The sequence below is a fragment of the Grus americana genome, chromosome 5 (genome assembly GCF_028858705.1).
Source record: "Grus americana isolate bGruAme1 chromosome 5, bGruAme1.mat, whole genome shotgun sequence".
NCBI classification, from domain to species: domain Eukaryota; kingdom Metazoa; phylum Chordata; class Aves; order Gruiformes; family Gruidae; genus Grus; species Grus americana.
Genome location: NC_072856.1, coordinates 25323156 through 25336782, shown reverse-complemented (window position 1 = coordinate 25336782; position 13627 = coordinate 25323156). Strand labels below are relative to the sequence as shown.

At 39.8% G+C, this 13627-nt stretch overlaps 1 protein-coding gene across 1 annotated transcript in view; it reads right to left on the bottom strand.

Moving 5' to 3' along the window:
* HSD17B12 (hydroxysteroid 17-beta dehydrogenase 12) overlaps positions 1 to 13627 on the bottom strand; it is a 91733-nt gene that overhangs the window by 10087 nt on the left and 68019 nt on the right. The window contains exons 7-8 of the mRNA XM_054826439.1: positions 9971 to 10005; positions 3566 to 3647 (exon numbers count right to left, since the gene is read on the bottom strand). Of these exons, the coding sequence (XP_054682414.1) occupies positions 3566 to 3647; positions 9971 to 10005 (117 nt within the window). The remainder of the gene's footprint in view (positions 1 to 3565; positions 3648 to 9970; positions 10006 to 13627) is intronic.

Here is a 13627-nt window from a genome sequence, read left to right as displayed (position 1 = left end):
ATCCAGGATTCAACAAGTCTCTGAAAAGGAAGCCTAGCAGCAATGATTCAAGTGAGCTAGTCGTGCGGTTGCAACAAGGCACTCGTATAGACACGTGAATAGTTCAGTGCAGTCCTTGAATACAGTTGCCAGATGTATGTGTGATAACTGCACAGAGTATATCAATCTATTAAAAATAAATAAAAAACTATATTGTGTTAATCAAAGCGCTTTGATCATTCAAATTTCTAACTATTTCTACATGAGGGAGTCCTGAAATCAGTTACTGCTTCAAATATGGAGAGACCGTATAAAGAGACTGTCATCTCTACTGCTTGCAGAGAGCTTGCAATAAAGAGAATGTTCATTTTACATGAGAAGAAAAAGCAGCTTCCAGTATCCAAATAAACTTTGCAGTTTTTCCTTCTTGAAGAATTTATTTCAAAACAAGGTAGGTTTTCTACCTCCAGATGCTCAAGCCCCCCAGCAGCCTCTAACTTAAAAGTATCTTAAGAATGTGGTCTAATTAAGCATTGCCTGAATAAACAGATAAATATTGCATTAAGAAAACGTATCCTTTGATATCCAGTAACAAACCCAAATATTAAAGATGTGACGGGGGGGGAGGAGAGAGATAATCATATTTCACTTCTCATTAGTATTAATACAGGTAGATAGGTAAGCCTGTCAAAAATAGGACTATGATTCCTTTAAAAGTGTCTCATTTCATTGTAAAATATGGATTTCTCCATGGGAAGGTTAAAGACTTGGACTGTGTCTGTTCCTGATAATTAGCCAAAGCCATTGACACAGACCTGAAGGATACTATGCTTTAAACCCCCTCTATATAGATGAGGAAAAGAACCCTAGAAATTGCAGATACAGACTTTCTATAGCTACATTAGGGGAGTCACTTTCATGCTTACTAATCTTGCTGTTGCAGAAGATGAGCAGTGCTGAGAATAGGCAGATTACTTAACCTGTAATGGAGTGTCTTAGGAGGAGGGGAGGAAACATTTGAGATTCTCATTGAAAAAAGACTAACCAAAGCAATGTAAGGCATATTATCACTAAAATCAGAACCTTGATTCATTCCATAAAGCTGAAGGCACTGCCACAACAAAAGTGACCTTTCATATTAAAACAAAGAACTTTGCTCTCAGGAAACAGCTATTTAAAGAGCCAATTTTATCAGCAAAGACTAATTCAGGCTTTCATGATTTCTAAACTTAAATATCCTCTCCTTTAGTAGGAATAAAACAGTGTGCATCTGTTCCTTTCTGGAAATATGAAGACATTACTGAGAGTCTAGAGGAAACATAGGTCTGTTCTGCCATGAATGACATTACTGAAGGTTTCTTCATCCTGTCAAGGTTCTGCTTAGACCCTGAAATCCTTGAAGTATTTAAGGTAATTAACAGATGCACCTGAAAAAGCTGTAGTGCCACACTGCTTCAATACTAGCGTAAATGTCTCTCGCATTTAGTTTTATCACATATACTTCAGTTACATACTGCGTACCTATATTTTGTCTTTACAGTGTTAACTGGAGATCTTTTAGGAGGACATTTTAGAAGCCCCTATAAGTATCTTTGGGGAAAGAAAAAAAAAAGACTACCAGCTGCAGAAAGACCAAACTGTCCCAGTGATACAAAGAGAAATCAGAGCAGATAAATTTAACATGAAATGTAGATCTAGAGTAGCAACTTATGAACTGGTAAAATAAACCAGCCTATTGTCAAAGACGACTGGAAGTTTCAGTAAAAGGAGTGTTTGGCTAAGTGGGAAGTTTCTTGATGAATGAAAATGAGCATACGAGACATAGAAACAAGAAGTAACAAAAGAGAAACATAAAACATTATTTGGTATTTAGGAATAAAATCCAAGCTAGGAAAAGACTAGCAAAGGACAGTAAGGGTAGCAGTAAAGAATCATACAGGTACACTAGTCTCAAGAGGAATTTCAGAGACATGGGGATCTGTTGATGGATGAGGGAGACAACCTAGAGATAAAGGATAGAAAAAGGTTAAGGCATTCAACACTTCTTTTGCCTTTGCACGGCCAAAGCCTGCTCATACCTCTGCATGCACCAGCTTTGTTTAACAGAAGGGATAGGCAGAGGCAGCAACAATTTAGGGACTACTCAGAGAAGCTGGATGTATTCAAATTCATGGAGCCACCAAGGATTCACAAGAGTGCTAAAAGAACTAATCCATATGTATACAAGTCCGCTGTCTATGATATCTGAAAAGCTATGGAATCCGGGGGAAGTCTTTGACAACTGGAAGAGGGCTAACATACTCCTCCTTGATAAGGCAAGAATGATCCCATCAGCTTTAACTCAGTTTGTGGAATGAACATGGAGCTCTCCTCTTGGAATTCATTTCCGACCACATAAAGGACAAGAAGATATAACAGAAACAGTCAACACAGATTTACCAACAGCAAATCATTTTTAACCAACTAAATTGCTTTCTACAATGGAGTTGACTAGCTTTGTAGATGAGGAAAACAGATTTTTAGTATATATAAACTATATGTGTGTGTATATAGATATATTTTCACTTCAGTAAAGCTTTTGACCCCATCTTCTGCAGCATTCTCATTTGGAATTCAAGCAGATATGGGCTGAAAGGACAAACTTCTGGCCAGACTGAAAATTGGCTGGACCACCAGGCTCAAAGGGCCATGATTAATAGCTTGACATCTGGCTGATAACAAGCAGAGAACCCTACAGATCAATACTGAGGCCCATATTCTTCAGCATCTCCTATCAGCAACCTGGATGATGACACAGACCACACCCTCAGCAAATTTGCAGATGACAACATTAGATGACACGACAGAACTTCAGTCCAGAGAGACCCTGATAATCTTGATGATTGTTAAGCATCATGAGATTTCTCGACTGGCACAGGGTAAAGTGCAAAGCTCTGCATACAGAGTGGGACAATGCCATGCCTTAATTTTGGTCAAGTAGCAGGCCTGCTGCAAAGAACCTGGAATTTATGGTGGCTGCCAGGGAGAAGGTAAGCCAATAATCCACTTACTGCAAGAAATCAGACAGCATACTGGGCAACGTTAGCAGGATGTATGGTCAGCAGATCAAGGGAAGTCGACTATTTGGTAACAGTAAGGCCCTAGAGCTCTATCCTTTCTCTTACTTGAAAGGCTAAATATATATATATAAAAATATATATATACATACATATGTATACATATATATTGAAGATATGCATCTTTAGTAAGATTAGGGAAAAAAGTTTCAAAGTCAAAATAAAAAAGTGTATTAAACTTAGTCAATGCCTTTTCTCAACCTCACACTAAGCTTGCTTGATACACTAGCATCCTTTTCCATGTAAAAGTGAAAGGCATGATGAAATATATAAAACAGTTGTTTCTATGCCAGTAAACCCTTGCACTTATTTTTCTCTTGACCTACCAGCTACCACTATTGGAAAAATTTAAGTTAGAAACTCAGTACGTTTATTTCACGAACGCACCACTAGATGGACACCAAAACATTTATTCCTAGAGTGCTGGCTTATGTTTGATGCTTGATTTCAGTGTGGAAAAGAACACTTACCTTGGTTGCGGAGTAAAGGGTCAGCAGTGGAGTTGGATGCATCCCAGCAGCTGAGGAGATATTCAGGATTACCCCCTTTGATCTGAAAGGCAGTGAAGATATATTATCATGAAATAAAGGAAACATATTTTATGTTTCAGAAAATTACTGCAAGCCTAAAGAAAACCTTTAGGATGCAATTGTGATTAAGATCTGTTTAAAAACCCCAACCAAATCCTAAACTGAAATTTACTAATATGACTAGGCACAATATAAGTATTCAAGCAGCTGGTATAAATCAGGAACAACTCCAAGGTCAAAACCACAGGAGAATCAAGCTCCATACATAAATATACACACACACACGGCTAAACTATGCTGAACTGAGTGAGTGAAGCTGACACAAGTCCAAAAGGCAACTTCTAAATCTTGGGCTAAGGTGTCAGAAATAGCAACACAAGTTTGTTGTATAGTTTACACTTGGATAATCCCTTTCATCTTCTAAATGTAACTTCATGATGGATCTTCAAGATAGGAAATATCTGAATCTACTGCTCAAATACAGAAGTATTTTAATATAGTATGGAAGATATTCAGTGGATGACAACAGAAAGAGTTGTTTTACAGATGTATTACAGTAACAGTGAAAGTATTCCACAATAATATTCCAGTAAGGTTACCAGTCTGAAATTAGCTACCCTTGCTCTGCCAAACGCTCCCAAAGATGTGAAGGTAGGACAAAGTAAAACTCCTGGATTTCCCAACCCACTGACTGATTTTAAGCATATCTATTTCTGAGACTGATTTCACCTACAAAACCAGACATATTATTTAGAACTAGGTAGAAAGAGGAATTAATTTTAAAAGCTTCAGGGAAATTAAGGCAAGTATGCTGTTAGAAGGTGCTACCAGATAGTCCAACACAGTGAAAGACTAATTTCTGCTGCTTCCTACCCTGTAGTAAATTCAAGCCAGTTTACCTGAACATACTAAGTATGCTGTGTTTAGTGTGGAGTGAGAACATGCACACAGGTAGGCATCACACAGCTCAACTCCTGCAAATTCACATATGAGTTTCATCACATTCGTTCATCTACATATACCCTACGCTGCTGCTGCCACAATGATTTATGTAACCATCTTAAAAACAAACAGTTGAGTTTAAGTGACCATTAAAAAGTAAAACTGTTAACTCTGAAAATCATGACAATAGATCCAAACCAACATGGCTTCTGCCATGACACAAGTGTGAATTAAATCTGTGATTGATTCACCTCTAGAAATGAGATGGCTAACATGACAGAAAAGAATCATTTCAGTCATTAAGGATTTCAAACACCTTTGCCCAAGTTCGTTGTATTTTTCAGGAGTTATCACAGAATCATAGAATGGCAGGGGTTGGAAAGGACCTCTGGAGATCATCTAGCCCAACTTCCCTGGCTAAAGCAGGATCACCTAGACCAGGTTGCACAGGATCGCATCCAGGTGGGTTTTGAATATCTCCAGAGAAGGAGACTCCACAACCTCTCTGAGCAGCCTGTTCCAGTGCTCAGTCACCCTCAGAGTAAAGAAGTTTTTTCTCATATTCAGGTGGAACTTCCTGTGTTCCAGTTTGCGCCTGTTGCCCCTTGTCCTGTCACTGGGCACCACTGGAAAGAGTCTGGCCTCATCACCTAGACATCCACCCTTTAGATATTTATAAGCATTGATAAGATCCCCTCTCAGTCTTCTCTTCTCCAGGCTGAACAGACCCAGCTCTCTCAGCCTCTCCTACAAGAGATGTTCAAGTCCCCTAATCATCCTTGTAGCCCTCCTCTGGACTCTCTCCAGTAGTTCCCTGTCTTTCTTGACATGGGGAGCCCAGAGCTGGACACAGAACTCCAGATGTGGCCTCACCAGGGCAGAGTAGAGGGGGAGGATAACCTCCCTCAACCTGCTGGCCACGCTCTTCTTCATGTACCCCAGGATAGATACCATTGGCCTTCTTGGCCACAAGGGCACATTGCTGGCTCATGGATAACTTGTTGTCCACCAGGACTCCCAGGTCCTTCTCTGCAGAGCTGCTTCCCAGCAGGTCAAGCCCTAACCTGTACTGGTGCATGGTGTTACTCCTCCCTAGGTGCAGGACTCTACACTTGCCTTTCTTGAATTTCATTTGGTTCCCCTCTAGCCTGTCCAGGTCTCACTGAATGGTTGCCCAGCCTTCTGTTCTATCAGCCGCTCCTCACAGTTTTATATCATCAGCAAACCTGCCGAGGATACACTCTGTCCCTTCATCCAGGTCACTGGTCATCTGCAAGGCTTGGTTGGTAAAATAAAATAGTAATGTGGATCAAAATATGTAGTACAGAGAAAATAAGACCACAAATCAATTGTGAATTTTCACGACAGCAAAAGGTTAATAGCGGATGCCAGAAGTTGTTCATATCAAGACAGGTGGTGCTTGTGATATTTATTCATGAGCTCAAATGGGGATTAGCAGTGAAATGAGTATTCACGTAGTTTTTAAGAGATTACCAGATTGGGGAATACTATAAGGAACTTTTTAAAGATCTCAGACTGCTGTGTGAACAGACTACAGAATGGCAGATGAAAAAAATCAATATTAACAAAACCAACAATGCATACTAAAGAAAATAATGTGAATTAATCACAAACCTTGCAGGACTAAATCAACTACCCACTCCCTGGAAAACCTGAACAAAGTCCACAAGGAGTTCTCCTTTATGCAGCAGTCACCAAAACCAGACAAAGAACAGGATCATGGGAATGGCAGGGACAGATCGACCACCACTGAGTTCTTGTATTACAGTCTATGGAACATTTTTATCCCTACAAATATAGGATAGAAATATTAAGAACGTGATGATTTAAGAAAGGGGAAAAGAAGAAAAAAAACCCTGACACATCAATGAGGTGAAAAGATTGGTTCAATTTAGCTATTTAAGAGACTATTAAGAGCAGCCATGATAAGAGTATACAGACTAATGAATGACAAAGATCAAGATCTTGATTTATCCCCTCAGAATACAAAAGCAAGATGACATTTATTTAAATGAAAGACTGAAATTTAGATCCGATAAAAGGAAGTGCTCTTCCCATATTCAGACTATGGGAGTACTTGCCACAAAGCTTAATAGAGGATAAAAGCTTAACAGGATTCAAAAAGGGGTAAGTATTTATATGGATAAACACAAGCCCCATGCTTCTAAAACAAACTGAAGCTTTAGACTAGAGGTTGGCATTCAGGCTGTAAAGCACAGGTGTCTCAGCATCTGGCTAGACTGCAACTTTCCAGCAGTAGTGACCATCGTCTCGACTCAGAATTAATGGTCTGACCCAGTGAAGAAAACCCTCTTGGAAACACAAAAAAATGAATAGCAGTCCCTTGCACAAGCTCCATGTATTGGTCTCTTTGAAGCAGTCAATGCCCCCACTGTGGGTTTTGTGGTTTGTATTTCTTCTTTATAAAGAAGACAGTCCTTGACTTAAAAGTTCATAACTTAAAACCTCCAGATAAAAGGAAACTGAGAAGCATGCATGTAGGGGGAACACTTCCAATTACTCCAATTACAATTTTGCTTCTTAAAGAAACTGCAGGAGAAATGTTTTTAGGGAGGAATCTGAAGAAGTACGTGAACATCTGTGCAGCAAAAATTAATTTTGGCTCCATCCAACTCAAGTGTGCACTCAAAAAAAAAAGTTGGTCAAGATGAAGAGAGCCAGGCCCACACCCTCACACCTCCCTATCATTCTACCTTAAGCGGTCCAGCGCCAGGGAGGCTATATTTAGCCATCTCCCTGTTGCTGTGGCAACCAGCGCCTGCTCCAGCTGCACGCCAAGTGGAAAGAGCAAGCTTCCTCTGTAATGTAATTATGCACTTGCTACTTCCCTGGCAATAAATACCGTAGTTTGATATTTGTCTAGAAACAGTCAACTGATTTTTGTTGTTGTTGGGTTTTTTGTTCCCAAAGACATCAAGCCTCTATTTTCAGTTCTCTGAGTCTCCCACCTTAGGCAGTAGCCTGAAAATTTACAAAGGAACTGCTCATTTAAGTGTAATAGGAAGCAGCAGATTATAAATTGTCACTTTAAGTGCTCAGAGCACAGGAAAGGAGCCACAGCAGAGAATCTAAATGCCATTACCAGAAGAGGTATTCATCTAATGCTGCTATGTTTATTATAAATAAAAAGTAACAGACACACCAAGATGCAGTTTTGTTTTCTCCTTACAGACCTGGATGCAAGCCATGTAATTTCTGCTCTATTTCTGTATTTGTCTTGTAATATATTGCCATAAAACCCACACTCAAATACTTAAAAGTACGGACTATAGCTGCAAGATGCTATAGCGTACTATGTCACATCTATCTACTCAACGCACTATCCTCCTTGAACAAGTGAGGAATAACGATGAGAATCCTAGTCTAGTTTTATTCTTAGAGCTTGGAGCCCTTTTTCGTAACCCGTGGTCCCATGAGAGAAATTTATAGTTGGCCCAAAGAGCAGCCAAGTACAGCTACCATTTGTTCATGCTCTTGGATTTGCTGGACATCCATGTCCTCCTGTGCTTACAGGCTCTTAGCGGTGTTAATGGCCTGTGGGCTATGACTATACAGGAGTTGGCAGCTGCAGACATTGCTTCTGTGCACTGCAAACCCAACTGACTTCACAAAACCAAACAGAAAATGGAAGCTTTCTCAAATATTTTTCCCTGGGACAGAAACCAAGGCCTTCATTCAAATGAAGCAGTCAAAGTGGCTGGTCACAAACAGGAAAAACTTCAAGATGCATACTTTTTTTTTTTTTTAACCCACTATTAACTCTTTCTTTCCAAGCTTCTTGAACATTTATCATCGAGATTCCTGAGGTAATCATGTAGATAGGAAAAGTGAGAAGAAACATGACATAGTGTGCGCAAGGGTAGTCAGAACCAGAAAGTCAACAGGGTCCTGATTTGCTGCCTTTTGTTCAAATCATCTTACTCAGGTTAATAAGTAACAGAAAAACATACACAGGGTATTCTATAAGTAGAATATACATCACTCTGTCCTAAGAAGCTAAGAAATCAACTCTGCCAAATGGATATCTATGACATTTCTTTAGACAAAGAAGAAACTGAGGCAAGAAATTGTTAGAGGTTCAAAATTCCAAAAATTGGTAACAAAACATTAGATCCTTAGAAAGCAGAATGGCTTTGGTCATATTGGGGGATGGTTTCACAAAAGGCAGGTCCCTTATCTGTCAATAATAGTACACAGGCAAGGAGTAGCTTTCGACTTACAAACCCCAAGCAGGTACCGCCACTGTACTATAATCCTCATCCTCCAGCTTTATTGGAAAATATTACACCCCCACCCCAGAGCTCTGTCTTGGGTCTTCTTTTCTAATTCAAGATGCTCTACATGAAGTAAACTCCTTATCTCCTAATTGTTTCACTAAAAATCTAAGCTCACCATTACTCTGATGTGCTAGACACTGACACCCATACTGGCCACTAGCTCTGACAGTTTGTACTTATGAAGAAACTTTGTTTTAGATGTGAAACATTCACTCTGTGTCTGTGCAACACTCAAATAATTGAATCCTGATCTACAACGAAGACTCCCAGATAGTGGGATGATACAAGAAATACCAATTTTTTTTTGTCGGATTTGGAGGTTTGCCCCATATATATGTTCCTCCTACAGTATTTGTTTGGAGGCAATACCATGGTGACTGTCATGCATGGTTCTACACAGCTTTCCTCAGTATTGCAAGCATAGCTCAGCCCTGACCTAGGACAACCCCCAGCAAGTTGGAGTTAGCACCGCAACAGAGATGGCAAACAGCCTGGGACAGTCAACATCAGCTAGAAAACAGCCTGGAGGGACTACAAAGAAACTGTGCACCTTTTAGTTTCACCTGGGAGCTAGCTAGGAAGTCAGTACACATCTTCTGTGGTGACAGTGGTGTGCATTAACTCTTATTTTAAAGAGCTGGTCTCCAAGTCTACTTTTCCAAACGATCACAGAGTTTCCTCAATATACCTCCTACTGTATAATGAGAACATATTCTTTGCATCCATTTTACTTACAATGACTTAGAGAAATAGCCTTAAGAAGGTTATTCCCAGGAACTGTAACCACCCCCTCAGAATAGCGGGTTGTTGAGTTAGTGCTGATGAGTCAGACGGGCTTTTTAATTCTGTTCTAAAAGGAATCACCACAACAGTGGAGAAGGGAGAGGAAAAATAAAAAGGGAATCGAGTGGAAAAGGCTTCCACCGTCTGATGATTCATGCACCATCAGCGTGACTCACCCAGCATTACTCTGCCATTAAAACATGGAGACTAGGCTGATTAGTCACAGTAATGAATTTTTCAAGAAAGGATTCTCCCCTATAAATAATGATGACTTTGTCTGGATAGTGTTAGTGTGACTCACCTTTCCAGCATGCCGGGCAGCACCAATCGTGTCATCTGCAAAAAGAAAACATTCATGATGGCTGGGAAAGCAGACACCAGACAGCCAGAGACCGAGGGAAGCCTCCCTTCCTCCCAGAAGCAGCTGCCACCCCCTCCACCCCAAGCAAGGCTCAGGGAAGCAGAGACCATACTTTGCGTAGGCAGTTTATTTTTATTCTACCTGGATAACCTGGCTCTGTCAAGTAGTGTGTGCACTGAATCTGGTGAACCCATCCAGCTAGCAGCGTAAGTACAACAAGAGTAAATAAAAAAAAGTCTTCACTGCTTTGCAGCATCCATGGCCTCTAAAGAACATTAAAACACCAGCGTACTACAGTATGCGTATGATATTTCTCTCCCCACAAAAAGCATCTGTCTTCCTCAAGACTGACTGAATTTACCACCTATGCCAAGACTCAAGACAATATCCAATGCATTTAGCTAGGCTTACTGAACTGCTGATTTTAAGTTAAAAATAAATTGTAAAGCAGCAAAAGCACTGGACAAAACTAGTGAAGATAAGTTTCCTATATTACCTACAGAAAACCTTTTAAGACCACCAAACATTTTTTGCAGATTACGCAGATGTTTTCACACTGAAGAACCTACACCCCCCCACGGAACGTAGCCTGGCAAACCTCCTCGCTGCTCTGGGAGCTCCTGTCTTCCTTATGACCCTGAGCAAACTATTTACAACCTGGCTGAAGGATGCTCCAGAGCAGTAATCCTAAAACAAGCTTCCCAGTTGCAGACAGAGCAGCTCTGACAAGGGACACAAATCAAACATTGATCCAAACTTTGACAAATTTAATTAGCGCAAAATAGTTAATTTTCCTACAGCTATTTACTATCATCCTAAAACATGATTTAAATCCAAAATTTCTGCCTTTAAGAAATAATGTCAAAGTTCAGCTTGTGCCAAGTACTACCCCGCCCCCAACCAAGCCTGTTAATAAATGTCACATCACTGCCACCAAAGACAGATCAGACAAGAAATGTAAATTGTTACCACTTTTCACATCTTTAAAAGGTGTTGCAACAAAGTTCTTGAGAACACAGTGAGGAGGGGGTATAAAATACTAATGGCACCAAAATTTAATGGTACTCCCACTGATACCAAATTACCTTGATAGCTTAAATCATGAAACATTTGAGTACTATGAGAGCAAAACACACACACACAAAAGAAATCGGCATATACAGGAGCACAAAACATCTGTAAGCACTTTTATTACAAAGAAACAAATCTTATTGCTATTCATATTACTGTCACCACTGCGTTAGCCCAGACATATGGCTGAATCTGGGTTTGGGTTTTGTTTGGGGTTTTTTGGTTCTATTTTTAAATTATAAAACATACCCTTTCAGGTATAAAGGAGAAAAAAAAAAAATCACAAAAGAAAACAGAATTTCAGTTGATTGCAGTTGACACACAAAGAAAATGGTAGAGAAGGGCTATGTTTTATATTTTATTGGCATTTCTCACTTAGAATAGATTCTGCCATCAGCCATGCGGCATGACAGCTTCGACAAGGGACTGTGCAGGCAGGGGTTGAACAGACCTTACCTTCATGAAGTCGGCAGGTGACATATTTAACACTCAGCACTGCCCCAGAAGTCAAACTAAGTATTCGGAGTTAGTAAACATCACCAAGCTAAACAGATCTGATGCAACTTCAAAAAACCCTCTAACATTAAGTCTAAGTATACATGAGCTTTTTCATACACTAATGTTTCAAAAGAGATATGGAAACAGCTGTTTATTTTAATGTTAAAGGATAAAGAATGATTCGGGTTGATTTTAAGACTAGTTCGAGACTGGCAGATCTTTCAGCTGGTGCAAGCTTTATGATCTCTCCCGCAGATCCCTTGGCAAAAAGCAGCATACTGCTTCTTGCCTCTCAAGGCAGTGTAATGCTGCATGGCACCTTCATAGATTGACACATGGACGTGGACTGAAATTGCCTTCCCTTCGGCAACCCATAAATGGTCTGAAAAACCTGTGCAGGATCTCCCGTTGTAGTGCAGAGGGGACCCCACATTTGAAACTGTCATAAATCCACAAATACATTCATGGTCTAAATCCAAATTGCAACCCATCAAGCAGCTCTAACAGCCTATCACGAACCTGCTGGTGACTACTGATATCCAAACGAGGACACAGAAAAACATGCTATAATAATTGACTTGTATAAATTAAAAAACTATGAAGCCATTGACAGCTGAGATATAACAACAGGTACACAATTCAGGTAGAAATCAAGAAGTCTCTCACCGCTGGCTGTGTTAAATAGTCTGCTTCTAAAGTTCAGCTAGACAGGCAAGCAACTTTCAGGCACACACACACCCCAGAAAAACAGATGGCAAAACTGGCTTTCATACTCATCACCACTTCCATTTATTTCCATTAATATATTGAGGGAGTTTCAAAAATCTGTGAAATAGAGCAAAATTGGTTTTCCTATCTGTATTTTTACATCTTGTGATGTGTGAAAAGACCTATATGAATATTCAGGATCTTTATGTACAGAAAAAATACTTTTTTTTTTTTTTTTTTTTTACTATTAAAGTAACAGAAGGCAGGTCTCTGAGTCAGTCTCACCTCACCCAGCCAAGTCCACGCTCAGACTGTTCCAGCAGCACAAGGGCACTATTGGAAAAATGCTGGCAGGGCATTCTCCAGCCGTATTTGGGTCTGGCAAATTTATACACTGTACTCACACATAAAATATTCCCAGCATTAATGCAAATAAACCAATCTATAGCAGAAATGTAGTTTTGTCACTAGTAAGAGTGTCTATATGTGCTTGCACGATCTTTATCCAAAATAGCCAAACTGGTTAACGCTCTTGTCTGCAATACCTATAATCTCAGGCATGCCATTATGAAAAAGGCAGTTCAACAACAAACATCTAGAATTTAATATCTCCCAGATAAAGAATACAAACTTTAGCTAGATCTTAGAGATAGGCAGTTCTGTAATGGGGTGTATTTCATAAATGCCAAAGCATTACAAGTCTGAGTCTACAGGAATTAGCATGTAGGATGCCAGAGAACTCTATGGTAGTGTTTCTTTCTCTGAAGGCAATCTAATAAAGGAAGAAGGTGTCAGGAAACCTAAAGGAGAGGTTGGGAACTATCCTAAGAAGAGTGCCTTCAGTTAGTTACCGAACTCACTTAGGCTTCCTTCACACAATCATTTTTCTGAACGAATACTACTTTCCACAGAAATACAAGTGCTGCAGTTAAAAACATGAATGTTCCCAAAACTCTGAAGGCTCGGGTAATGTCAGACAAGTAGCCAGACACTCCGTGAAAACTGCCAGCTCATCCAAAGCAAACTGTTTTTTCCTTTTTCAAAGTTTGCATTAGAGCATGTGTGTGCACATCTGAGAAATATGCTCAGGATGGTCTTCTCGACATCAGAAGTTGTTCATCTTTTATATTTTATATAGTCTGGCAAAAAGTTATGCTTAGCACACAACCATGAAGAAGTAATAGTAGTAATAGAGGGTTTTTTGCTTGTTCGTTTTTCAATGATTTCACATACACATATAATGCTACCATAGCATTTGGGGTATAGTTCCTTTGGTTTGGAGGGCTGCATTATTTTTAAGTCAACTTTTTCACACCTAGC